Source organism: Lagopus muta, chromosome 1 (assembly GCF_023343835.1).
Source record: "Lagopus muta isolate bLagMut1 chromosome 1, bLagMut1 primary, whole genome shotgun sequence".
Classification (NCBI taxonomy): domain Eukaryota; kingdom Metazoa; phylum Chordata; class Aves; order Galliformes; family Phasianidae; genus Lagopus; species Lagopus muta.
This window is the reverse complement of record NC_064433.1, coordinates 49,420,243-49,446,263: the sequence shown is the minus strand read 5'-3', so window position 1 is coordinate 49,446,263 and position 26,021 is coordinate 49,420,243. Positions and strand designations below refer to the sequence as shown.

General features: G+C 40.9%; 1 protein-coding gene across 9 annotated transcripts in view; it reads left to right on the top strand.

Moving 5' to 3' along the window:
• The first annotated feature begins 288 nt into the window (after positions 1–288).
• TNRC6B (trinucleotide repeat containing adaptor 6B) overlaps positions 289–26,021 on the top strand; it is a 139,041-nt gene continuing 113,308 nt past the window's right edge. For 4 of the 9 annotated variants that reach the window (XM_048933987.1, XM_048933985.1, XM_048933980.1 and 1 more), the window contains exons 1-3: positions 835–880; positions 16,397–16,469; positions 22,458–22,556. In XM_048933987.1, the coding sequence (XP_048789944.1) occupies positions 850–880; positions 16,397–16,469; positions 22,458–22,556 (203 nt within the window). In that variant the 5' untranslated portion in view covers positions 835–849. Of the gene's footprint in view, positions 435–834; positions 881–12,469; positions 12,528–16,396; positions 16,470–22,457; positions 22,557–26,021 lie in introns of those variants that run through there. The other 5 variants (XM_048933984.1, XM_048933982.1, XM_048933983.1 and 2 more) reach the window with 4 other exon arrangements.

Below are 26,021 nucleotides of genomic sequence, written 5' to 3'. Positions count from 1 at the left end.
GGATGTTTCTCTTTGATGGACGTGGGCCGTGGCTAATGGGCGGGGAGATCCATGTAGCTCTCCCCAATAGACAACATTCAGGGGCGGAGAGAGATGAGACGAGCAGACGAGTCAGCCAATCAGCGTGGGGGTCGTCGGGGCGCAATCCAATGGGCGGTGCGAGGGGCGGCGCGGGGGCGTGTCTTAGTGTGTTTGGGTTCGTGCTCCTCGGGGGAGGGAGACGGCGGCGAGGAAAGTTTTTTTTTTTTTTTTTTTTTTTTTTTTTAAAACTGTTTTCTGTCTTTTTTTTTTTTTCTTTTTTTTTTTCTTTTTAAATTTCTGTCGGCGGTGAAAGGAGGCCGCGCTCCGCAGCCTTTTGGCGTTCGTTGTTCCCCGGGCGGAGCCGCCCCCCCGGCACTGAGGAGAAGGGGGCTCAGCGTGGCGGCGCCTCAGCGGTGAGTGTGCGTTGCCCCCTCTCCCCCCCTCCCTCCGCCTTTCCCCTCACGGCCTCCCTCAGGGCCATTCCCGCCCGCGGGCCGCGCGCGCCGCCCGTGAGGGGCCATTGGCGCTAACAGCGCGCGCGCCCCCCACCCCCTCTACCCTCCCGTAAGCCGCGGACAGGCTGAGGGGGGCTCACACAACGCGGCGGCGGCGGGCGGAGAAGCTGCGTCGCTCCGATTCCACAGACGGGGCCCGGGGGTGGAGGAGGAGAGGGGGGGGGGGAGTATCGGGCTGAGGCCCCGCGGTGCGCGCCTCCCGGCTCCCGGGGAGAGGGCCGAAACGGGAGAGAGCCGCGCTGTGGGGACCGCGCTGAGGTGACGGCGGTCCTCCGGCTGGCCCGCGGTGGTTGTGTGGAACGTCGATGCGAGGATGTGGGTGGGAGGAGGGACGGTGCCGAGAGGTGTGTCCCGGCGGCGCGGGGAGGGGGGTAGAAAACTTTCCCCGTGTGTTGGTAGCGATAGAAGCCCGTGGTTGGGTGTGGAGAGGCGGCGGTGGGCAACGCGGTGTCTCGAGGGTTGTCGGCGGCTGCCGCGAGGCACGGCTGAGGCGTTGGTGGGCTCAGTGCAGTGCTGTCCCGGCCGTAGCAGATGGGCTTAACGCTGTATGCGCCGCTTTATCCTCCCCGCGGTTCGTTTGCCATCTTTTGCTACCCCGATCGGTCACTTTGATACCTCTCCGTCGAGTCTGCAGAGCGCCTTCAGAGTTAACTTTTCCTGCTTTTTTTTTTTTTTTTTTTTTGCACTCCATAATCATATTTATCCACAGCTTGTCAGATTCCAGTCCTGCTTTCATCTACAAAACCTTTCTGAGTAGCAGTAGGTAAACCCTTGCATTTTGTGTAGCTCTGTATGAAAGTTTTGTGTACTGCTTTCCAGTAACATTGCTATTCAGATGAACTGAACTTCATTTTTTGGTATGATTGTATAAAGAACAGCTTTGCTTCTTCAAGCAGCTTTCTATTAAGCTCATCTGTACTGAAGTTGCTTAGCAATCCCACCTTTCCTATGCTTGCTGTGACAGTGCAGGTGCCTGGGAACACGTGTGCTGCTGAGGAGCTCAGCAAATGCTCTGATCTGCGGCACCTGAGGTCCTGAACTCAAAGATAAGGTCAGGGCTTTTCTGCGTGATCCACTGTCAGTGCTGGGGCTTCCGTGCTGATGGACCTTGGGAGTGCTTGGTGAAGGTGGCTCCTCCCCCATGCGTTGCTAACTCTGCTACCAGGCAGGTAAAGCTTGGCAGTTCTGTGGTGAAGATATAAATGGCCTGGCAAAAAAAAAAGTTGAGGGGAGTTGTGGAACCCTGTGTGGCAGCAAGCATGCGTTAGCTTTTCTGCTGTGAAGTTGTGGTGGCAGTGAGGTGCAGGCAGATATTATGTTGTAGAACTTGGTGAGATGATCATTATATCTTTTACTTTTATCTTGGCTAGCTATATTGTATGTAAACATTTTGTGAATATTCAATTTCATGTAAAACTATGCATGTCTACATGCAATTAACTCAGAATTGGCACTGCTAATTGGTAAAATTCTAATGTGCGTAATTCTCTCGTCAACTTAGTCTTCGTTTGTTTCCTTATGATGTTATCGGGCTGCTTAGTAAAAAAGATTCTCTTAATTCCAGTAATGTGAAAGTACTGGGAAAAACAGTGACCCTGGTTTATAAAACAGTGTAGGAATTGGAATGTTTCTGCAGTGTTTGCATAGCTGCACATTCAGCTGGAAATCTGAGCAGGAAATCTTAAAAAATAAGGTTTGGTCCGCCCTGATGTTGGGGAAGAAAAATCTCGAAACTGTGAATCAGAAAAAGTATCGCCTGCTGGCAACTGTGTGACTGAATATTGCAGTCAAACTCTGCAGTTAGAAAACTGTTTGGTGGCTTTGTGTGGTGATGAGTGTTTGATCCTTACAACTTGATGTGGAATAACCACTTCCCAGGGTTGGGGAATGACTTGAAGAGGAGGGAGCTTCGGAGACAGCAAACTAATGTAGTTCTGAAACAGTAAGTTTAGCCTGAGGTTTGCCTCCAATGGTAAGTAGCAGTGAAACAGAAATCAATTGTTCTGCAAAAGTAATGCCTGATCTGTAGACATAGCTGCAACTGGAACAGTGGGGTGTGTAGTTGCATCCAGAATGGTGGAATGAGTTTGAGGAGTGCTGCAGAGCTCATCATTTGAGAAGAAGTTCAAATGGATTTTGTTCTCTTGGTTCTTGATTTTGTTTTATGGTAAAAATGGTGTGTTTCTGCTCATGGAAGGCTGCATTTACTATTATTAAGAATTACAAACTGGAGATCATAGAAAAAACATCCTAGGAGCTTAGTTATTGATTAGAATGGGTTTATTAATAGTCTCCCAAATGGTTTGGTTACTTTATTCTCTGTCTTCCACAGGATACTTGGATGCAAAATCTTCTGTCCTTGCTGCTTATTGCCATTATCTTATTTTATTTTCCTCCTTTTTTTTTTTTTTCCCTCTCAGAATGTCTTTTTATACATGGATAGTCTGGCTTGTGCAGTAATGATGATCAACAGTCATTGTGCAGCTTCTTTGCGATGATCTTCTTCAGTAATTGCTCTGATGCTGTCATTACCTTCACTAGTTTTGTCTGTACCAACAACTTACAAATTATACAGTGCTTATGATGCCCCTTACATCTTACTTCAGTTATTAGTATGAGATTTTATTTTTCATGCAGCCTTCTTCTGAGTTTTATGTCTGGATCAGTAAGTCTGTCATTGTGAAGAATTGGCATTTGTTTGTTTTCATATGGTAAATTAAGTGTATTTAATGCATAGGTAAGGGAGGACGTATCTGAAACTCACAAATAGGTACCGGTGGGTCTTGTTCAGCATAAGTTTTGCCACCTCAGCCCTTACAGTGTGTGTGTCTGAGCTGCCTTTGGAAATACTTTGAATGGTCTTTCTGATGTATTTTGGAAAAAAATAATTGAAAAATGTTACATTGTCTTGGGGAAAGGATAGGAAGTTATCTGCCTTGTGTTCTAATAGCAAGAACTTAGTGACGGGTATGTAGAGCAATTAATACTGTGTCTTTGTAATTGTTTAACAGGATGTGGTATAGCAGGATTCCTGGATTCTTGCTGATAATGTTCCATACCTTAATAATAACTTTTTCCTTTTTCAGATAAAAGTACACACTAAAATTTGTTGTTCTTCCAACACACAGCGTGTGATGTAGACTCTGAAGAATTGCTCTTGATTTCTTGTTAATCCAAACTAAACTTTCTGCTACTGTCTGCTAATAGAAGCAAGGACGTGTTCTGGTACTGGAGCCAGCTGTCACTGTCAGACAAGGAGCTGCCAGTTGGCATTTCTGCTTGTGAGTTGATGAGGGTAATAGCTGGTAGGGTATTCTGGTTCCTCTTCCCTGTCACTTTCAGCAGACAGTAAAACTCTTATGCTTCTTCACATTTCTCTGCTTTACTTTCCATATTTTCTTTGCTATGTGCAAAAATAATGGAAACTTTTTTTTTTTTTTTTTTCCCCCAGGGAAGTAAGCAAGCTTTGCTTCAAAGAATGGATGTTTTGTTGTTTTCTTTTGTCTTCCATGGAACAGGAGGCAATAAGTCTATCGAGTACATTTTCCTTCTCGTAGTGGTAAGAAGAAGAGGGCGTTTTTTGCACTTAAAGATTGCATGTTGTAGGGGAAGTTCTGAGGTTTTTAAGTTCTCATCGGCGTAAGGTTTGTGGTTGGAGTTTGGATGTTCCCCGTGTTTACCATGCAGTGAGCTATGGAGATGACCTTTTCCAGTTTCAGCTACTCAGTACGGATTGCGTTTCTGGGCCTCGCCAGCTTTAGAAGTTCTGAAATCAGATATCTCGCATGTATTTCCTGAGGTAATGTGTGCAGATTAGGAAAAGCACAATGGGCCCTCTGCGAAAAATCTGAAAATAAGTGTTTGACTGGGGGAAAAAAAGACATCTATTTATAAGGGTAAGTAAAATACGTCTAAAGGTAGCTCTTAGTTTAGCTCTTGGGTTTTTTGAGAAATCTGCTGTTTGACTGGAGAAATGGGAGCTACTGTAGGACAATGTTCCTGCTGCGGGCCGTGGGGCACTGCTCAAAATAAATGTGTCAAGTATAAACTGAGAGGCAGCGTATTTTGACCCTGTCGGGCAGAAGATTCAAGGCTGAAGAGCTAATTAGAGGATGAGAGGATAAGAAGCGAAGTTGCAAAACAAAGGGTTGATAATTTTAAATAGCCTGACAGAGGATTAGGCAAAAGGTGATACAATAATAGGGTGTTCTGTGAGGAAGAGCCCTCTAAACCATCTCAGTGAGCAGCAAAGGAAATAGCTCTGTAATGGTTTTAGTTGATCTAATTTCTGTGATTTCATTTTAGCTGTTGAGAGTGCAGTGAAATGAACTATAGTGATAATAACCTGACCGAAGTTTTTTCACTAGTATCTTGAGCTTTTGGCAGCGAAGGCTTCTACCATAGGAGAAGTTTGTTCTTTTGTGCTGTTGGATTTAGTAGTGGTCCACAAAGAACATCAGTTGCGCCTGTGCTGATAACTTCCCTGAATTTGGACATTTTCAGATTCTAGCTTGTCTTTTAATAGTTACAAATGTTTTCTTTTCCTGTTCTTCCTTCCTGATCTTCTATCCTGAATCTGCATTTTATCCTATCTTAGTCTTGCTTTTCTGATAACATTGATTGTGCTTTGCAGGTCCTTAGTGCGTTTGTCACGTGGCAAAAGCAGACAAGTTTCGTAAGTGAAATTTTAAGTCTGATTTTAAATGAAGATGCGATACGTTTGCAAAGCCTTAGGCCAGCATTCTTCTTTTAAGTTTGATTTATTAGATTGGCATGTCATCAGAACAGACAAATCCCTGGGCTGCTCTGAGGCTCCTTGCTGACCTCCAGGGCCCCATGACCCCTGTGAGAGCCTCATCCCTGAATCACGCTCGTGGTAGGAAATGGACTCATCTCAGGAGACAACAGGAACCCTCTGGGGCTGCCGGCATGCTGTGCGTTAAACTTGCTTTGGCCCTGAGGCGATTCCCGTGTTAACAGCAGTCCCTCTTGACTTCTGCTTCCTACAGCCAAGAGATATAAATTACCCGGGCACCCTGTGTCAGCATGGGCTGTAGCTACAGGTGCAGACATCTTAGTCACTGTCTGTGGCTCAGGAGACGTGAGTTACCAAGATCTTCACTTGTACACTTGAAAATGTATTACTTCTCCCCTGGAATGTTTGTGGTTCCTTAGAAATAATCTGATTTCCTTTTCTGGAGACAGTTGAAGTACTTGGTGTACATTTGATTTTCTTGCTACAGCCAGCAGTAGAATCTGCTTTTTTACACGGTAGTATCATAACTTCATGATTCCTAAGTGTTTCCAGAAGTACGAGATGAAGTTGCGTCGTACATTTGCTTCCTTCGCTCATACAGTGATACATTGCTTCAAATAACCCAGCTTGCTGGATTTTGCACACTGACTGCAGATACTCTGAATTAAGATTAGTAGGTGGAAGATCTCACTGGAAGGCTGATGTCTTGAATACAAACTTAGAATCAAGTAGTTAAGTGAAATGTTTTGTCCCTGAGGTAAAGGAATGCAGTGTGTTCCCTTGCCCCAGCTTCTTGTAGAAAACAGTGCTTCATGGCCGAATGAATTATGGGCCATCCTTGATCTGAAGCAGCTGGAAATCACTTGAAGAAAGAAGGCCATAACGTTGCATCAAATAGTTGCTCTAGAATGTTGTCAGCTACTTCCACCTTTGTGGGTTTGTTTTTGGTTTTTATTTATTTATTTATTTTTGCGACCCTCTTGAGGAATTTTCTGGGGTAAGTTTGTCATGGTTATCATAACGTCGTTACATTGCTCTAAATGTGGTAGTTTAATTGCTGTTAGAACACGCGCTCTCTGAAATTTGTGTTGAATTTCTTGTTTTATTTATTTATTTATTTTTTTAAGCTGAACTTAAACAGCTCCTAAGAAGAAATTAAATAAAGAGCACTTTGGCACCACCAGCACTTCCACAGAGGAAGTTTTACAGCCGTTGTAATTTAAATTCATATCCTTCCATATGTAATTGGGTTCTCAGGGGAACTTTGTTTCCAAACCAGCTTTCTAACTCTTTCTGTTTGTCAAATGATTCGGCCTTATTGGGTTTTAATTGCTGTATACACTTGCAATTACAAACGTGACTGTTGTGAGAGGGTGAGGAATACAGACAGACTTCAGTTATTTTTCAGAGTTTTTAAAATTGTATTTAACAAAAGGTTAGAGGAACATTATCTGCATTTCTGCTTGCACTCAATCTGCTGAATGAGGCTTGAAAGGGGAAATACGTTCTTTGCTGCACAGCTCAGCTTTTTCACTCACTTTTGAAACAATTTGTTTCCAGTAAAATAGCTCCAAATTTTTAAAGTACGCAGAGAAACAATTAAGATCGACCGGTCACCTTCACTCTTATTGGAAGTGAACTTCTCTGTTGAAGAGAACGCATTCAAATCCAGAAGTCTTCCTCTGATGAGAAAGGTGAACTAGCGCGGGGAGAAACGCTTCAGACCAAGGATGTAAATCCCATTGTGTCAAATGCTTGTGACCTTGCCTAATAAGCCATGGAAAATCCTCCTGACCACATACGGTAGCAGTGCCCTCAGGGCGGGCAGGAACACAAAGACGTAATTGGTCTGGTTGTCTGCAGTTGTAACCCCGTGCTTAGGCTGCGTTGGATGATGTTGCTTTCACCAGTTTGGGTAACTAGATAAACTGGTAGTTCTGCGTGGATACTGTGTATCAGCTGCGCTTGGCCCTGCCTCAGCTGTGGAAGGAGACTGACTACCTCAATGTTATCTCAGTTTTACAAAGCTGCAACTCTAAAAAACAGCTGGGAATTCATATTGGTTCATTTTAAAATTTAATAATGAACAACCCCCCCCCCCATTTAAATGTCGAAAAATGTTCAAACCCAGGAGCAAAGTTAAAGAGCTTGGTATGATGGAGGTGTGAAAATCAGTTATCGTGTGTTGCCAAAAGGTAAACTTGAGTGTTTATTACTGTATTTCAGTTTAATAAATGCTGGCTACCTACCTTTTAAGTACAATGCCACTTCTAGAATATTGGAGAGCTGCTTTGTGCCACCCACAAATGACAAAATATTTGGTGCCCTGGCACTTGCTTCAGTGGGCCCCAGTCTTCTCTTACAAGTAGTTGCATGCTCAGTAGTCCTAACTGAGTGTGTTTAGCAGAGTTCGTACTGTTGAAGACTGGACTTGTATCACTAATAACTTCATATTCTTTTTAAATTAAAAAAAAAAAAGCCATAAAAATGAAATGCATTGCCTCATTTCTTTGAAGAGGGTTGAAGTAACATCGTTAAATATAGAACAGATTTTTGAAAATTGGCTTCCTGTCTCTTTCTTAGGCACCTAAATAGCTGAGAAGTCCAATTCAGACTGATGTCAAGCTATAAATATTGATGAAGCTGAACTTGGCAGCTGGTTACACTGGAAGTTGATGTTTGCATTTGTAGTTCAAAATTATTTGCTTAACAACTTCGTATTCTTTTTTTTTCCTTTAACTTCAATACTGTTAAGATCTGAACTTCTCTGCATATGTAATCATGTTAGCAGGAAGCCAAAGAAAATGTCTTTGCTTAAAACCAAGAAGTCAGTTGTTTATGACTAGAAATGTGATAAGTGTGGAGCATCCATTCAGAATATTTCAGGGTGTAAAGCAGCAGAGACTAAACTGAAATGTAAATTGTGACTGAAGCTTCGTTCTCAACAGGATCCCCTGGTCCCCATCATCCTCACTGCTCTGTCTCAGCCCAATTTGATGGGGTGTCCCCCCCCCCAAGCTGCATTGCAGGCTGTAAGATCTAGAGCTTCTCTGTGTGACAAAGATTCTTTTTCCCTTGTTTGTGTATTGCGTCTATTGGAGTTAGCAGCAGTACTGATGTGTTCTAAGAAAGAAGATTTTGATGTTCTTCTAATTACAATACATGCAGATAATAAGAACTGAAGAGTTTGAAAGGGGCATTACCTCCCAGTCCTGTGATGTGTTAGAAGGATTTTAATGGTGCTGTTTTAAATCATCCCTGGAAGTTCCCATTTAAAAGTGTCAATGGTCAGATAAGCCGCCCAGGGCACGTGCCTGTTTCCTACTTTATCAGTTTTTAGTTTGTTTCTGCTGCTGTTTGATTAACATATTGTTACATGGGTCTTCGTAACTGTTACTTCTAGATGAAAAGGGAAACTTCGATCCTGAGTCGTCTCCCTTTCATGGTATAAATAACCTGATGTGATGATTCGGATGGAATTATTAGCAGTAAAGTTATTTGTAGCTTTCAGGTTTAAAGTCAAGCTGTTGAGAAGTTGTTTTCTCTCTCGTGCTAACATTTTAAGATGGACAGAAATGCTTCAAGTCTGCTTTGTTACCACCCCTCTCGTTCTCCTTCCCACTCTGGAACTCAAGTCCTCTGTTTTCTGAAGGCTTTCCCTCGTTTTGCAAATACCCTGAAATAAAGCCTTGCTATTGTTCTACTTGTTTTGCTTCAGCAGCGCTGAAGCTTTGGGAGTGTGTAAGTGGATTGCTCTCACTTTGTCCATCTTGACTGCATCCTCGTTTTTTGCCACCAGAGCACCATTAAATTACACCCCAGTTGTAATGCTGGTGGTAATGACTGCTTGTGTGCCATTAAGATTCCGAGCACTGTTGCTATTATCGTGAGAGAAGCCGTGTTAGCAGTGTGAAATAGCTCTCATTTGTGCCTGTAAAGCATTCGTTTGGGACACCTAAGTGAGCATAAGATGAACAATTGAAAGAAATGAGTTGTTTGTTTGTTTTTAAATTTTCTTTCATTACATTAGCTGAGTAAAACTTTGGTATAGAGCTGAAAAAGTAGCCGGTATTCTCAGCTCACATTTTAGTTCCCAGCTGCTTCAGTCATCACCAAAACCTGCCTGTCAAATTAGGTTGGATGGGGAGAGCACAGGGGGAGCATCCTCTGCTCTGGAGAGCTCACCAAGAGATAAATGAACGTAGGGTGTGATTCAAGAAGATGCAGTTGGTCAGGTAAGATAAAGGGTACTCCCAGCACCCTCGATTTTTGGTAGTTCTCACAAACTTTAGGATGAAGTGTTGAAGGGCTTGAGAAAAAGTAGAAGCAGTTTTGGGGATGCACATACACGCACACATGATTTCATATATACGAAGTATAGATATGCTTCAGCCACACTGAATAGAGGGGACAGTGCACAAAGGAGTTGGGCTGCCTTAGCCAGCGAGCGGCCTTGGGCTGGCTGCAGTTGGGATTTAACCTTGATTGCAGCAGAGAAGTGATCTGTAGTGTAGTGTAGGGTAGGCTGCTGCTGCAGACTAGAGACAAAAATACATCCTGTGTTCACTGTAACTTTTCATGGATTCTTTAGCAAACCCAGTATGAACAGGAAATAAGAGAACTTTTCTGCTTCTTTATGCGTTGGGAGGGAGCAAAATGGTGCAAGCAAAACAGTCTTAACACACTTAGCAGTTTCTTTTTTCCTTTAGTGAGAGGAGGAACGCTTGGACCTTCGATGTTGTTTGCGTAAATGTTTTGGAACACTGGGAAGGTGGCAGTGCAATGTTCTGTCTTCAGTTCATTTTTCAAGGTTGTCTTCAGACTCATGAGCTAGAGACAGGATTTTCTGCATGGGGAGTCTGACTGCACCATTTTTGTGTCGTACAGAGCTGCCGTTCTTAACTATTATTTTGCATGTGATGGATGACCCAGTATCCACGTGATCAAGTGATCACAAATTTGGCTTTAAAAAGAAATGATACAGACATTAGTTAAGAAGTATTATTAGTTGCTTAGATAAAGCCATGTAACTAGGATTTTAAAAGAAGTCTTGTTTTGCTCTTTTCTCATTTCCTCTTTAACATTGATTCAACAGGGGATACATTCTTTAATGGAAAAAATTGCTTTTCTGAATGACTCGTGTTATGCAGTTGTCCATTTAGCAAATCACAGAATCATAGAATGGCCTGGGTTGAAAAGGACCACAGTGATCATCTAGTTTCAACCCCCCTGCCATGCGCAGGGTCACCAACCACCAGGCCAGGCTTCAGCAGTGCTCTACGTCCTGAAGTGGTTTTGCTAATTTATACTTGGGCTCTTGGTGTAGTGCTGTGGTTCAAGGCTCGCGTTCTGTACCTGTAGGTTAACGACAGAACGTTTGTATAGGCCTTCTGTTCTTACAGTCCCTTAGAAGAACAGGGCACACGGGGTATCTATTCCATGTTACAGTTATTTGTATTGTTGAAAGTGGCTGTGTCAGATCAGTGCTAACAGTTGAGTCATTTTCCATCTAGAGCAGACAGCTTCAGTGCAGATAAGTTAATATTGAACAAAAGTATGAAGTTGTGCAGCCAACACTGAATTAAACGTGATGGATGTTTTGTCTCATGCCATGTTTTGTAGAACACTGGTGATTTTTTATGCAGCACTCAACTGTCATTGCTGAATGCTGGTTTCCCCTGTTTCTTCCTTAAAAAAAAATAAAAATAATAAAAGATTTCTGCTTTTTCCCTTTCTTCCTGGATGCTTTGTTTAGAATTGTATCTTTAGTTATTTTTTTCCTTCAGGTGTGTCTTCTGGATTTCCTTCCACCTAATTAGGACAAATAAGTTTTTCTAAATACTGCAGAAGAGCGATCAGTTCTTTCTCAGACACCAGTCGGATCTCTCCTCCTACTTCATTGTTCCTAAATGATTACAAATGACATTCCCCTGTTTAGTCTTGGGAAGTGAAATGCAGTGAAGGACTACTGTGGTGAAATGTGGATTGTCCTGGACAATTTTTATGGCAAATGGTGGCCTTTGCAGTGCAAGTGTACTGTAGATGGGGGCGGGGGGAGGGAGAGGTGAAAAGCAAGAAATATTTCTGTGCTGTTTTGAAGTTGTGAATTGCTTTGGGCCATCTTCTCTATTTCTTGGATATGTCATGTTTTTGTGTAGTTACGTCAGCTGGCTTTTGTGAGGTGATGATTTTAGACAGCTTGAGGCCTTTGGGGCGCTGTGCACATGCGTGTTGTTGCTTTATCAGAAGCACTGCGGTGTGGAAGTTGGAACTGAGTTTAAAATTAACCTCTGTCAAACATTTTGGGATACTTAAATGGCAGTGGCAAGGACCCCCTTTTTGTCTCCAAGTGTACTGTTGCTAGTCAGAAATGGAATGAATGGAAATTACACTCAAAAAGCTCTTAGTTAATGCCAGAAGCTCAGAAAAAAATATATATTTTGGTTTATGCCAGCTATTCCAATGGGAGGAACAGTTTGTCACTACATGATGCTGTACACCTTCAGCGCAAGCAGTCGGCAGCAGGATGATGCAGTGAATCCAGAAACATGCCACCTGTTGATTAACTAAATGCTAAACTTCTTTTTTTTAATAGTACCTATAATAGCCACTGCAATAACTTAGATTTTTTTTGTGCACTGCTAACTTGGGTATGTGGTGGTAAACCGGTGGTTTTGGATCCCTTCTTGTTCCTGGAAGTCAGTTATGTCTTGCAAAACTAAAACCGAAGTATTTTTTAGCTTAGCTGTTGTTAAGACAGGGTAGTGAGTTCTGAATGAATTGAAATGTGCTTAAGTGTTGGCCAGTTCAGTGATGTTCGTATGTCATCATTCTTTCAAAATAGGATTACATACCCAACAATTATTAATGAGATTAATTTTTACATGTAATCAATACTCAGGTGTTCTCAGAATAAAATAAGTGCTTTCCTTGAGTGCACCTGTGTGCGTTATCTCAGTTCTTAATCAAGTTTCCACCCGTTCTTCCTCTCAGCTGCAAACATTTTTACAATTTCCTACTATTCTGTGGTATTTCTCAGTCAATAGGAAATTCTGTCACATGTGTTACTGGTGTTATCCAGATTTGAATGGGAGACTGCAGGGAGAGCTTGAAGAAGACATTGTACTGATTGTGACCTGTTCCTTTCTGTGCACTTGCGATACCGTGGTGTTCCTACAGAGGCAGCTTATGTGATGTGAGCAGAAAGGAGGTACTTGCTGTAAGTCATGAACTTGGTGAGCTCCCTAAAAAATACTTAGGGAAAAAAGCTAGCCTGGGAGTCCTGACTCTGTAGAGGGTATTGTGCAGCTTCAGAGATATCTTGCCTCAGCTAAATGAATTGCTGCAGTTGGCTGTATTAGAACCAGAACTACATAAAGAACGTTGTGGAGACTACAGTGTACGTGCATGTGGGACTGGTGTGACAGAGGATGACAATTTATGTGCCCTAGCAGTGTGTAGATATACTGAATTGTTTCTGTAATTGCAGAGTAACTCATTGAGTCTGATCTTGCAGTGCACCTGGATATTAAATCAGTATGTGTAATTAACTGGTTAGTACTTAGGACACGTCAGACTTTTTTTTTGGGGGGGGGAAGGTAGGATCCCTCCCAACTTTGTTCTTTCAGAGGTGCCTAAGTTGTGGCTGGGGTTTCTTTGCTTTCATTTTTGCTTTCGCTCCCCTCTTCCTTCCCTCGGGCAGTAATTGAACTGTGTCTGCTTTTCTTAATAATTTTTTCTTTGCATTCCAGACAAGCATGCTGACACATCCCAAAAGCTAGCTGTTGACAGAATTAGATAATTTGAGGATCTGAGTTCAGAGATGTATCCATGATATTTACATTCTCTTCTGACTGCAGCAAAGGCTGGGATTCTCCTTGCTGTACCATCTTTGCAGTGTTACTCATCTGCATGTCATGTTCTGCCTTTAACCCAGTCTGGTTTTGCTGGATTCGAGTTTTTTGAGCCAGTTTGCTAATTAACATTGTTATTGTGCTAGAAACATAGCTTTATATTTTTTACAGTAATGGTAGGAAAATGATCAGTCTTTTAAATAGATAACTCACTAGAGGCCTTCTATTAGAGATAGGAATCCATACTCCTTTTCACGACCAAGATTCTGTGATGAGGTAGGACATGTTATTGGTGTAATTAGCAGCAGTTCTTTCACAGGAAGAGACATTAATGGTTCTTAAGCATTTGGTGGTTTGGCTGGAATTTTTAGCGCTTTTGCTAGATACTAATGCTGTGGTATTTCAGTGTCCATCCTATAGCAAACTCTTTCAGGAAAAAAACAACCTGTTATTTTGGCTAGCTTCTGCAATACTTCATAGAACCATAGAATGGCTTAGATTGGAGAGGAGCTTGAAGATCATCCATTTCCAACCCCTGCCATGGGCTGGGCTGCCCCCCACCAGCTCAGGCAGTCCAGGGCCTCATCGAACCTGGCCTTGAGCCTCCAGGGGTGGGGCACCACAGCTTCTGTGAGCAGCCTGTGCCACTGCCTCACTGCCCTCAGAGTTTAAAAAAAAAAAAAAAAAAAAAAGTTCTTCCTAACATATAACATAAATTTCCCCTCTTTTAGTTTAAAGGAATTCTTCATCCTGTCGCTACCAAACCATGTAAAAATTCTGTCTCCCTCCTTGTAAGCTTCCTTCAAGTACTGGTAGGCTGCAATGTGGTCTCCCCAGAGCCCTCTCCAAACTAAACAAGCCCAGTTCCCTCAACCTTTCTTCATAGGAGAGCTGCTCCAGCCCTCTGATCATCTTAGAGGGCCACTCTAAGATGAGGTCCTCCTCTGGCCCCACTCCAACAGCTTCACATTCTTCCAGTACTGGGGGGTCACAGACTTGGATGCAGTGCTCCAGCTGGGGATTTGAAGGGCAGAGTATTGGGGCAGAGAGTCACCTCCCTCTCCCTGCTGCCACCCCTCTCTTAAATGCAGCCCATAAAATGATAGCCCAGAAAGCCAACCACCTTCAGATCTTTTTCAGTCTGAAGCAGCACAGATGTTAGTCTTGCTTTTTGGCTGATATTCTCATTGGATGGGGGTGGATGTCACATATGTGTTTTAAGCTGACAAAAGTCTTTTACTTCACCTGTAAAGTGTTGTGTGGTTAAATAATACTGTTCTAAATGGCTTGCTGGATATTTCTGAGATGTTTCAAGGATGTGAATGATAAATAATCGTTTAGTTGAACAATTCAATTTTCATTTCTTTTCTATAGCATTTAGAAATCAATAGGGAAAAATGGAGCATTTACAAACAATGGTGTGGGTGTGCATTCTCTTATTGCAAAATAGATTGGGAGTTAGAGTTTTATTAGACTTCTTTCTCTAGAACCTCAGTTTGTAGCAACAATTTAAAAATGCCTTGTTTGTTTTTTTGCTTTGTTTTAAAAAAAAAAGCATCCTCACTTTAGGTACAAAGCTGCTACTGTCTTTGGGACATCGAGTCATTAAAGTGGTAGTGCTCACTTGGAAAACTATTTCAAAGTGATTGAGCAGATCACGTGCTGTGCCTGTGGGTCAGTACTGCTTCGCGTGTTTGTTTCTGGATGGAAGGCTGTTTCAGTCCTGTACCTACAGATAAGTAATGGTTCAAAATAGATCAAGCAGTTCAAAACTGTTGTGAAAGGGGTAATATGATAGTAATGAGAAAACGGTAACGTGTGTGTGTGTATGTAGTGTTAGTAGTGTGCCACTGAACTGTTTGTTGCTGCATGATGGTGCTCACCTGGCGCCTGGCCAGGCGGCTCGCTGGCAAGAGCCGCTGCCTTTATGGTGTGGCCGCAGAGGGCAGGGTGGAGCCAGGACTGCTGGCCTGAATTGGGCAAGGAGTATTCCGTACCTCCTGACATCATACAGGAGGCTGTAAAACTGAGGGGGAGTTACCCAGGGGCAGTTGCTGCTCTGGGGTTGCTGGTTTTTAGTTGATGGCAGATGGTGGGCAGTTGTGGTGTTGGCAGGATGCTGGCTGGCAGGCAGTTGTATTGTTAGCTGGGTTTCAGTCAGCATGTGGCGAGTAATTGCATTGTGGCTGTATCTATATAGTTACCATTGCATATTTGTTTCCATTTTCCTCTTCTGTCTTAGTGAATAGGTTTTATCGCAATCCATGAATTGTATTTAGTTTCCAGTTCTCTCTCTCATCCCGTTTGCGGTGGGGACTGAATGAATGCCTGTGTGATGTTTAACTGCTTGCTGAGTTAAACCACAAAAAGGTTTTCTTCTTGTGTTTTTTTTTTTTTCCTTTCCCTCCTCCCAGCAGTGGCAAAGTTTCTACAGGCTTTGATAATGACAGTAAAAGCTCAGAAGAGAAATATCCTGTTCAGTATCAGGTTGATGTTTCTGTCATGCAAGATGTGTTTTTAGGCAGAATTTAATGTCAGGCTGCAGCATTCTGGTGGCTGGTTAGCTTACTGTCAGTCTTCATCAAATGGTTTTCTTGCCTCTTAAATGGCTTCGTGGGTAGGATAAGCATTCTTCTTTTTTTTTTTTTTTTTTTTTTTTCTCAGTACTGGTTGTTGGCCTAATTGTTTGGGGATGGGTGAGTAATAATTATCTTGAATTAATAAACTGTGTTGTGGTTTTAGGGTTTTCTTGGAGGTAGCTTAAATGCATTTCCAGGAGTGGTGCAACTTTATTCTGTAGAAGTCTAAGTTTGCTGAAACTTAAAACCAAATTTGACCCTACGGATCAGCAAATAAATCATTTTGCAACATGTGAATTTCTTGTGTTTAGAGAATAATTTCCTAGATTAGGGTGGCAGTTGAGGTAGAAGAATACTGAAGAGAGAGGGTTAGGTAACTGTGTGTGTAACCATAGCTCTTTTTCTTCCCCATCTCCACAATACTGCATACTTTACATTGAGGGAGAGGAGAGGAACCTGTATTGCTCTTTTGCAATTACAAGTTTTTGTTTACTCCACATTGTCTGACAAGATAACTATAACATTTTCTAAATACTTTGTAAGCATTGCTGAGCTTCAGAGGCAATTGTCTTTCATTTCTATGTGGTTTTTATCTAGAAAAGACCATGTTGGATGTCTGATTTTTTTTATATATATACATATTTATTTATTTATTTATTTATTGTCTTCTAGGGTTTCGTTTTTGCACTGAATGTAGCCAGGACGGATCCTTGTGGGCTTTGGCAGCCCTTGGAAACTGTCAAAGGTAAAAATTGACTAAAGTTCAATGTTGCATTCTTGAAAATTGAAGGTGAGATGAACATTTACCCATACTAATTTTTAATCATTTGTACAATACGTTGCTGCCATCAGATATATGTTCTAATGTGTTATTTCTGGTGGGTTTGGGTATGAAAGATTTCTTCATGTAACTGCCTGTTTGGGAAGTGCTGAGTCACGGCCTGAACCTCTGATTGATCACCTGAGGTGAGCCATGAGTCAGCCAGAGGAGCACAGCTGAAGGCAATTCACCTGTGCTGCTGGAAGGGGTGGAGCCAGGCTGCACTCCTCCTAGACCTATTGAAGAGCTGGCTACCAGAGGGGAAGGGTCTCTTCTGGGGATCACCTCTTTTGGTGTTTTGTGGTGAGCTCAACCCAAGGGTAAGCTCTTCCACCTATTCTCTTTTTGTGATTGTTGTCTGCTTTGCCTAACTCTCTTGATTATATTGTGATTATAACATCTTGATATCTATTGATTATACGATTATATTGTGTTTATAACATCTTGATATCTATTGATTATACGCTGCCTGATGGGATTTGTGAATATCAGCTACAGTTGATTTGTATGGTGGCTTTCTTTAAAATCTCATCGTAAATTAACTTCTTTTCAAAGTCACTGATATCTGCAAGTTTTTGGTTCCTGTAAACAATTAATTTAAATTTAAGCTTTATTTTTCTTCTGAATGCTCTTTTCTTGTATCTCATAACTCATTTAAAATGACAAAAACTCTTCTGTTCTTTTTTCATATGTTAAATTCTTGTTGTTTATGTACAATGAGAAAAACTCTGTTTAATGTGAAACTGTGGCAATTTCATATGCTATAGCTAGATAATCTGTAGAAAAAAATTAACACAGTTTTGTCTGTACATGTACATAAAGGCAGTGATTGCAGTGATCAATCAAAACTGTTGTGTTAGTAAAATGAACAGGTTCATTTGAGACGTAGTTCTGTATGGTACTACCTTCATTTGAACTCCTGTTTTCAAGTATGGCGTGTATACAAGTTTGCTGTGTTGTGAAGAGCATTTGTGAGTTTGTTTTGCTTGGTGCTCTTGAGAGAACCTTCAGGTTTTGCTCACCATCTGTAATGGTGACAGCCTTGCTGTCCTTTGAGGGTTTTCCTGTGGGCCATATCTGATTCAGACTTCAGTGCATAGGAACCACAATTGATTTTACATTATAAAGCACTTCTTTTCTCTATATCATATGAAAGACACTATTTTCCTCTTTATTCTGTGATTTCTACTGGCAATCTGAAGTAGTGCTGAAAGACCCATTTCTTAGATGAGGTGCTTAGTTCTGATGGTGACTGTTTGACACCCAGCAAAATTCAATACATTTGGATTCCAACACCCTTGCTGATGAGGTTGTTGTTATGTTTCTGAATAATCGACCTTTCTATGTGAGGGAAATTCAGGCTGAGGAAGTACCTTGTTCATTGGAATTACTCTTGAGGGATTTGTGAGCGTATGGAAGTTTGGCTAGGTTTTAGTTGCCAAAATTTTCTAGAATACAGTAGTGAGAAGACGGCTGCTCTCCACTGTTGTGCTTACCCTGTATTTACAACTGGTAGCTGTGTCCATCATCCTGTTACTGCTGAATAAATTCTGTACATCTTTGTTTCAGAAAGTGGTGGAACACAGAACTAAACATTAAGCTGATTTGGCCAGAAAGTAATAACTTTATGATAGGGTAATGTTATCTTAGGCATTAAGGTTCGTGAGAATGATAGCAAGTTCACATTAGTGAGTGTCTCTACCTCTTCTAATCGCTGTATTATGGTTTAGAGTTAAAAGCTGTTACTAACTTTAGATATGCATCTGCTAGGTAGGTGAATATGCTGACATACCTGTATGCCATTTGTCAGACTTTCACTGGGGTGCTTTTCACTCATGCTGAAGCTAGTAAGTATTTCCAGAAGACCTCAGATGAATAAAAAGGCTGAGGGACTTCAGTTCCCATGTGAAGTAGTTTTGGTGCGTATATGCAAGAATGGAAGAAGGGGATTATCGTGCTTTGACCTTTTCCAAGAGTGGCTTTGTTCATAGGTTTCAGATCTGAAACCTTAAATGGACTGTCTGTAAACTTTATGTAACTTTATCCCCAGGGAACATGGTGCATCACATTACTCGTTTTGTTGGCCTCCTTTTCAATCTTCCAGGACCGTAATACCACCTGCCTCTCTATCCTCTGTGTACAAAGTAAGAAAGCTACCCCAAGTGTGATCTTTCACCCTCTGCTCAGAAGCCTAAGAGATTTGACACTGCCAACAGCATGGAATAACTGTGCTGATTCTTTATATACTGGCACCAGGCAGTTGCTTTCTTGGCTGAGAAGTCATGTTTAATTGTAATGACTACTAAAAAAAAGTAGAAATGCTTTCTCAGGGATTTAGGAATCACCAGATGTCTGCTTTTGGCAATAAGGAAGCTTGAAATGCAGCATTCTTATGCTAGTGGCTATGTGAATCCTTCCTTTTGTGGGGAGTCGAGGAAAGTAGGTAAAAATGAGAGAATTGAATTGGACATGTAGTTTGTTACTCGATAGTTTGTAGCCTGAAAAAAGCCAAAAACCACAGGGAAAAATACAATTACAGGATAGTACTTAGCAAAACTTCCTCCTGCAGTCTGTGGCTTCAGGTTCTTAAGCTCTTCCTGTACCAGCTGCTGGATTATTTTTGTGCATTTTTGTTTTCCCCCAAATTAGAGCCTTTTAACTTCCAGCTTCTTGCCATCCCATGTGAATGAGTTCATGCTAGCTGAATGTTGTATGAATAGTAAAATCAATCATGTTTTGAACATTACAGCTGATAAAACATGAATTGTGGTTGAACTGTGAGGCAAATGAAAAGTGTCATATATATATATTTATATTATATTATATATATATATTTTTTTCCTTCTCCATTGCAGTTGCTTCTGCTTCTCATTCGCTCTCTGAACTATGGATTGTTCTGGTGTATTTAGTCTCTCCACTATGAGGGAACTTGCTTACTGTTATTCTTGTAACCTTTCTATTTTTTTTTCTAATTTTATTTCATAGTTCTACTTTTTTTTTCTTTTTCCTTGATTTTTAAGATTCTTGTTTTTGTGGTTTTTTTTTTTTTTTGTTTTTTAATCTTCTCAGAAAATAAACATAGGAGTTCTGAGGTTCATAGTACTCCTAATGAACAGCGACAAGTCCTCGCAGTGGTCTTGCTTTGACCTGATTGATCTTGCTTTATTTTATGAACTTTCTTCGGCGCTTCTGCAGCTCGAGTTCCATCTTTCTTGTAATTCCGATCTGAAGTCAGTTTGGTGCCACAGCAGTCCTTCTGGCCAAAGCCATTCTGGCTCTTGGGCTGCACGCTGTCTGTCCAGCAATCTGTGGAGCTTCCCAATTGCTTGAATGCAATCTGGCCAAGTGAGGTGAGGAAGCCTGTGCCCCAGCACATCTGGGTCGGGCTGGGAAATGCAGTGTGGCAAAGTACCATGGACAGGGCCCAGGCCTTGGCTGCCAGAGCCCTTGCCGTGCTCAGGGCGCTCGCCTTGCTGGAGATCTTGGACACGCGTGTGACACGCATCTTGCCTACCGTTTGGTACTTCAGACTTCTGAGTACTGGCAGAATAACTTCTCTCTATCAGCCTCACAGTTGTAATTTCCCCACTGTCTGTCCTTATCAGCCTTCATTTGTTAGAAGGGAAGTTACTCCAGCAGACATATCTTGTGCTTAGGGATTTCGCTGCTAATAGAGCCTAACTCCAAATTCCTTTAGGAGCATTTCTTACAGTATTTCACTTGAGATGTTCCTGCCTTTGTTTACTTAATCTCCTTGTTAAAGTGACAAACCCGCATTCATTAATGTTGCTCAGAGACATGCTGCAGACAGGGCTGAAATTTAGATTAATCTGCTGTTGATCCTGTATGAATTGATTATTCCCCTTTCATAATTTACAGTAGAATTTCTGGAAGGGGATGAAAGCTGAAGATATTTCCAGAGCACTGGTTTATGTTGTGTTAGAAAGAACTGTTTTGTCACACTGCATTCGTAGTTAACTTGCGTGCAATGGATTGGGGCACCAAAGGGATAAAATAATGCATCTTCTTATACTGCTAGCTGATATAATACTTTCAGCATCTGTTGGATCTCAATTAGCTTATTTCATGCACTTCAAAAAGTCCCATCTGAATATTTGGAGGTGGTTTTGGACAAACACAGCGTGCTTGATTTGTTAAGCTAAATCTTAGGTTTAAGAATGATCAATATATTCTCTCAGCAGTGGCACTGATTGTACAACCTGCCCATTTCAAGTTCATGGGTTGTTCAGAAAGCATTTTCATAATTTTGAAAGGTTGTACCTGTTATGCCTTGTGCTAGCATGTGGAAATACAGGGTAAGATGGAGCATCACATCTGTAGTGACAGTGCTAGTTCAAAGGTTTAGCATTCATTGAAAAGGGAAAATAAAGTTGTTTGTAACTGAACCTACCATAGAAGTAGGGTGAAATTCTTCTGAGATCCCGCACACCCTGTGAAAAGAAGGAGGGAGGCAGTTTTGGTGAGAGTTCTGCTTTATCCCCATCTTTACCCAGGAAAGGACATTACTATTCTGCAAGTCTGTGAAAAATGCTGCTGCTTTGCCTGAGACTATGTAATATTAATGAACATAACAGTTTGTTGGTTGCAAGGCTTGATAAGCCGTATGCAGCATTTTGTAGTTCCAGACCCTTTGTTTGCAGAATGTATTCTTCAATTCTTGTGTCAACTTCATAGCTGTGAAGGATATCTTCTACCTGCACAAAATACAGAAGGCAGTACAGCCTTAGTTTATGAACAGCCTCTAACTTTGACAGAAGAGGTGTATCTGTGACAGATTTTTAAGCTTTCTCTTCATTACAGTATGTATTCTTGAGTTTTTCAGTTCTTAGGCTTGAAATTACTGCAGCGAAGGCGATATTGAAGTCAGCACCTGTGTAGTTTGAGGAGCAGATATGGCATGCAGACTTTCAGTGGCACATAAATGCTGGTGCAGTTGGGGAGTTGAGCATCTTGAGAGGGACAATTATTAAAGTCTAACCAGCTCCTTGCTTTAGAGTTTTAAACATAGTGTGAGCCCTTACTTTCCACAGAACTGGAATATCATGGATTTGCTAATAGCAGATATCTTGCCCTTTTGAATTAGAGATTCCTGCTGAATTGCACCTAAAACACAGCTTAGGCTCTGGAGTGAAAGGTTGTCTGAACTTCTTAATTAAAGTCTTTCTAACTGCATTGCGTTTGTCAGTAAGTTAAAATTTTAAGGTAGGAATTTGGAATGTAGAATTTATTCAGTTGGAAATGCACGGACACTGTCAGACAAATTAAAGTTACCAAGTAGTGCTGAACAGTGAAAATGCTGGGAGCTGTTGGCCTTGGTTAGATTGGAAATAGCAATGTAAAGATGACTGACTTTATCTGCTTCCTGAACCGTTTAGAGCTTAGACTATATTTATTTCTAAAACGAAGTCAAAGAAAAGTTCCCTGAAATAAGAATTCAGAGTTACTCCTAGGATGACTGCTAGTCTTGACAATTTTTCAGACTGATAACCTTTAGACTGTAAGCTGAATCTGTGAATCTTGTATTTGCACAAAAGCTGTTTTCCAGTAAGAAAAATGTGCTCGCCTCTACTCTCTAATTATTCTGTATTGACTGTAGCTTTAATTGGTGAACACAATGAATGCAACAAATACTCAACAATGACATATTTTAGCATGGAAAAGACACCGGTTTCCTGCTAGGTGCTTTTTTCTCATTGAGTAGAATTGTATCTTTATCCTGAACAGCAGATGCCTTACTGTTTGCACAAAACAGAAATTCAGGGAATATATGCAGAATGTGAGCGGAAGATCATAGCCTGGAGTTACTATTCATGTGCACTGCAATCTCGTGTACCGCTGTTAAAGGCAGCAAATAATTCTTTTTAAAAATATATATTTCTTTTTCTCTTTTAGGCAGTATTTTGCATTTCTGCAGAGCTTTGCACAGATCCTGTTCCCATGCAAACTGATGAGGGAGAAATACTGGAGGAAGGCAGCCCCAAGGTCAGTGAGGTAAACAGTGCGGTATTTTGGCGGATCAAGAACTTGCTTGGCTGAAATGGGAAATATGTGGAGTGAATGCTGACTACTGGTGATATTTTTAATAAATAACTGCATGCAATAAATAATATTTATGATGCTGGAGGCATTAAAAATAACATTTTTAAAAGCTTTTAGGAACATGAGCTTTTTTGGTTGACTGCTAGGGATTGAAAGTGTCTACATTAGGCTACTGCCAGGAAGATATGTGGGAACTCTTGAAAAGAACTACTAACTTTGCTTGTGTTCTGTTTGTTAGAACTGGAGGGGTTTGTCAAGGTTTCTGTCCCACACACACACCCTGTCAGCTAACTAACTTGAAGAATTAGGCATGTGAGTGCAGGTATCAGTGTTTATATTACTGACTGATTGATGGCTTCATTTCCTTGCGCGTGTCAGCATGTGCTTTGATGTTGTGAGGCTGGATGGATTGTTACCTATAAAGGTATCTCTGATACTAGACATGCATTGTTGAGACCAGGTTGTTAAGTTTGCTGTTGAATATAACATTGGTTGTGTCCTGTTGTTTGCTATTGGGACCAACTTCCTGAAGGTGCAGGTGTTGAGTCGCGAATGACTTTGGTTTACATAATGTTATGGTCATTAGCATATTCTTCAGTAGGTTTGTAAATGAATTCTACAGTCCTTTCTCAACCAATTTGCATTAACTTTGAAATTAATGCATTTTAAAATATGACTTCTAAAGTTCATGAAGATCCAAATCATTGTTAGCTTGTAGCTTTCCTGTAATGTACTTCAGTTGCAGCTGAAAAAGGGAATTGTTGCAGGACCTGAAATTCGTCATTATCAGGCTGCAGCTTCCTGAGACATCTTCTCATATTTTTATGCTCTAATAGAACAAAACATTGTTTAAGCTCTAGTCATCATGCTAGAAGCTAACTAATTGTTATAGAAATAACTTGACGGTTGTCCCATACGTACTTAGGGAACTGTGTAAATTTTAAATGGATTTGAAAGAAGACTCAATAGATTTGGAACTGACGAATGAAAACATGTCTGTGGATGCACCTGCACCCACTCAGACGGTTGAAAGCTTCTCTTAACACAAATGTGGTTACAAGTACCAGTGGAGGATACTGACGAGAGAAAACATCGTGGTGTGATTAATTACTGTGTTCAACAGCATGGTCATCAGTGCTTAATTTTCATCAGGCAGAGTCTGTGTGTGTGTATGTGTCTGTGTGCTTGTATATGGATATATACACACATAAAGCCATATGTATGTATATATGTGTGTGTACATATGTCTGTATATATATATACATATATATATGGAAAAAAAACACAAAGCTCTTAGGTGTGTGTATATATATGTAAGAGCTTTATAAGCTTTATATATGAGTGTGGTGTGTGTGTGTATATATATGTATACCTATAAGAGCTTTGTGGTTGTTTTCTTTTGTCTGTGTGGCAGGAAGTAGACTGAAGCAACACTTTTGTGAAATTTACTCTTTTTCTCCAGTAAAAAGCAGGCTTTATTTTGATGGATTTATTTTGGATGGATTTTAATTTTAATTGGAATGGCGAAGATCATAAGCTTCATCCCACGTAAGGTGTTCAAAAAAAGTACAGAGCTTAAATTCCAAATAAAGCCTTTTAAAGTGACTTTAGATACCTAAGTGCATATTGTTGTATAGCAGGTGTTACACAGAATCAGTGTATGTTAAGCAAAACATTCTCAGGACTGCTTCCTTCTCATCCTGTGATACACAGGACTACACACTGGAGTGCATGCCCCAGTGTTTCTTTTGACTGTAAATGATAGTCTCAGGACTCAGGGTCTGTCCTAGGAAAAACAATGTGTATTTCACTGTATTGTTTTGCACTTCATTTAAAAGCATTCACGTGATCTAGTGAGCCATTTTCATAGAGATTTTTTCCCTAAGAAATATTTTTTTAAGACTTCAGTAATGTAGTTCAGTTCTTCTTGCATCAAGGCTGTTTGCTTCTCTTCTCTGCAAAGCAGACAACATGACTTTTTTTTTTTTTTTGGAAGGAACAGTTTTGTTCCTCAAATACATTAATGTAACTACCTATTAATTCATATTTTCTTTGTTTCTTTCATTTCTCCCCCTTTATCCATTAAAAAATATTATGCTGTAAATAAAACCCAGATAAAGAATTATTGCTATGCTTATTGTTCAGATCAGTGGATCTTCTGTGAGGTTTTTTTTCTAGGTGTTTATACCCACATTCAAATCCTTGTGATCCTTTTGGACTCCTCCCCAGCTTACACTCTGTAATTCCCTCAACTTACCTGTTCTCTGGCCTTCAATAGAAAAAGATTTTTCAGCCTGTAAATTGTATCTTCATCCTCTGGAGTTTTATTTCCTGTGTGCATTCAAGAAGGATGTTTGGTATATTAGCTGCTCCTTTGAAGCTCTTCTCTAAAACATTGTAGAAATTGAACCCAGAGCTCTTAGGGTTCTTAGGAGTTCACTTGCTGCTGATTAAGTACGTTCAAGGTACTTGAGTGACAATAAGTTTGATTATATCTTATCATGTTAAGGCACCATCCGTAGCCTTTGTTCTGGATAATTCATGTCAAGCCAAAAAGAGATTGTGCAAGGGATACGGAGGAAGAAATTACCATTTGTGTGGTCATTCCTAGCATCTTTTATTGGCTTCACCACAATAATTATGAAAGTAAAGCATGCAAGGTTTCTTTTATGAAATTATTTCTTTGCTCTGCAGCCAACTGAAGCTGTTCTTGGGAAAGATGGAGGAAAAAAAAAAAGTTGAACTTGGTTTTTATGTTTTTGTTTATATTCTGTTACTGAAGGTGATTGTGGGTTTTTCTGTTGTTTTTTTTTTTTACGTAAGGTCAAAGCTAAAAGCCACTTTATGTCCATATGAAAAAGGCCCAGGCCTATGTGTTGGAATGCCTTGGTATCAGCTACGCTTGAAGAATTTCTACTAAGTAGTAAATGGTCTTGCTGTGATTGTGCTCCATGCTTTTTTTTCTTTTCAAAATGCTAAGTGCTCAAGGGTCTGGTGGGTATTTCTCCACTGTTCAGAATTTCTCTCCTATTGTAGGTAGAGGTTGGCTTGAATGAAAAATTGAGGGGTTTCAGAGATGATACCAAAATTATCCTTCGCTGAGATATGATCAGCATCTGAATATGGAGACTTGGGTACTGCAAGAATTAACATTTTTATGGTGCCAGTCTTAAAATAGCTTTAAACATTTGTGGCCACTCATTGTCATAGGGTTGGGACAGAAGAATAGACCGTGCTTTATTTGTTCATTTACTTATTTATTTTTGTCATTCATTCTTTCCAGGGTTGCTTTCCAGCAAAGACTGGGCTTCCCTCTCTCCACAAAACACCGTAGGCTGGACTGAGGGAGCCTTACTGTCTTGGCAGCTTCCTTGCCAGGGCTTTTCATCTGAACTGGCTCCATTGTTACATCTCAGT